Raw genomic sequence first — 1390 nt, forward strand, 5'->3', positions numbered from 1 at the left:
TTTTAAAAATGTTACAGAAGTTAGTCAATGGTACATACTGAGAGTCAGAAAAGTTGTTGAAATAGCCTTAATGATGACGATAAGAGATGACCAACCGGAAACGTCGTTTCCACACCTATGTGTGCAACCGGGTCAGCATGATACATAGAACTTCAAAACCTGACCAGTGGATGTATGTTCCAACTGAGAAAAACCCAGCTGACCAAGCAACTAGATCTATCCCAGCTACTGAGTTAAATGATTCATTGTGGATGTCTGGGCCAGAATTCCTGAAACAAAGATATCTGTCAACTGACCAGAACCATATAGAAAGAAATGTAGAGCTCCTACCTAATGATCCAGAGGTGCGTCCAAGTACCATCGCCTGTAACAAGGTTGTCTTGAACCAGACATGCATTGGAGTTGAAAGATTCAGCCGATTTTCCAGCTGGGAATCAGCAGTTCGAGCTGTTACAAATCTTTAAAATATTGCTCGTTCATTTACACGCAACAACGAACTTGAATGTGGGTGTACAGGTTGGCATGTATGGCAGACACCAAAATCAGTAGATGAGAGATTTGAAGCAGAGAATATGATTATTAAGAGTGTCCAGGGTGAGACCTTCGCTGCAGAGATGTCGGAGGTGAGAAGTGGAAAGCTAACAAAGAGCAACAAGCTCATAAAATGGAACCCGTACATTGATAACAGAGGAATTATTGGCGGTAGGCTGAGCTATTCGCAACTGCCAGAAAAAGCTGCACATCCAGCCATATTACCGAAAAATTGTCATGTATCGACTCTTCTCATTAGACACTACCACCAAAAATGCAACCACTAAGGAAGGCACATCTCTCTAGGAACCTTACGGAATGAAGGTTATTGGATACTGGGTGGCCAACGGCAAGTATCGAAAGTCATTAAAGACTGTGTGGTGTGCAAAATGCTTCGAGGAAAGGTACAAGAACAGATTATGGCAGACTTACCCGAAGCACCACCATTCACCTTTGTGGGAGCTGATGTGTTTGGACTGTGGTTGATACGTAGTTCCAAAACTCGAAGCGCAGTTCAAGCTAAGAGGTTGGCTGTCCTGTTTACTTGCATGGTTACGAGAGGTATTCACGTGGAAATATTGGAGTCTATGGACAGCTCATGTTTTATTAATGCCCTTAGAAGGTTTTTTGCGATCAGAGGCCCAGCCAAGCGGATTCGTTCGGACTGTGGCACAAATTTTGTAGGAGCATGCAACGAGCTTGGACACCAACTTGTTGACAAGGATTGTGTGAAACGATACCTGTTAGTACGTGGATGCGAGTGGATTTTTAATCCTCCCCATGCCTCACATATAGGGGGAGCTTGGGAGAGGTTAATTGGGATGGCCAGGCGCATTTTAGATTCTGTTCTAAGAGAAGT

At 43.7% G+C, this 1390-nt stretch overlaps 1 protein-coding gene across 1 annotated transcript; it reads left to right on the forward strand.

The window, feature by feature from the left end:
* Window positions 1-86: 86 nt before the first annotated feature.
* Window positions 87-464, forward strand: LOC117120310. Its single transcript, XM_033265330.1, has one exon. The coding sequence runs from the start codon at window positions 87-89 to the stop codon at window positions 462-464; it is 378 nt and encodes a 125-aa protein (XP_033121221.1).
* Window positions 465-1390: the final 926 nt, after the last annotated feature.

This window comes from Anneissia japonica, unplaced genomic scaffold (genome assembly GCF_011630105.1).
Source record: "Anneissia japonica isolate Jap-2015-1 unplaced genomic scaffold, ASM1163010v1 scaffold95725_len1401_cov98, whole genome shotgun sequence".
NCBI classification, from domain to species: Eukaryota; Metazoa; Echinodermata; class Crinoidea; order Comatulida; family Comatulidae; genus Anneissia; species Anneissia japonica.

Coding starts and splice junctions, on each gene's coding strand:
- LOC117120310 (XM_033265330.1), top strand. CDS start 87: ATGACCAACCGGAAACGTCGTTTCCACACCTATGTGTGCAACCGGGTC.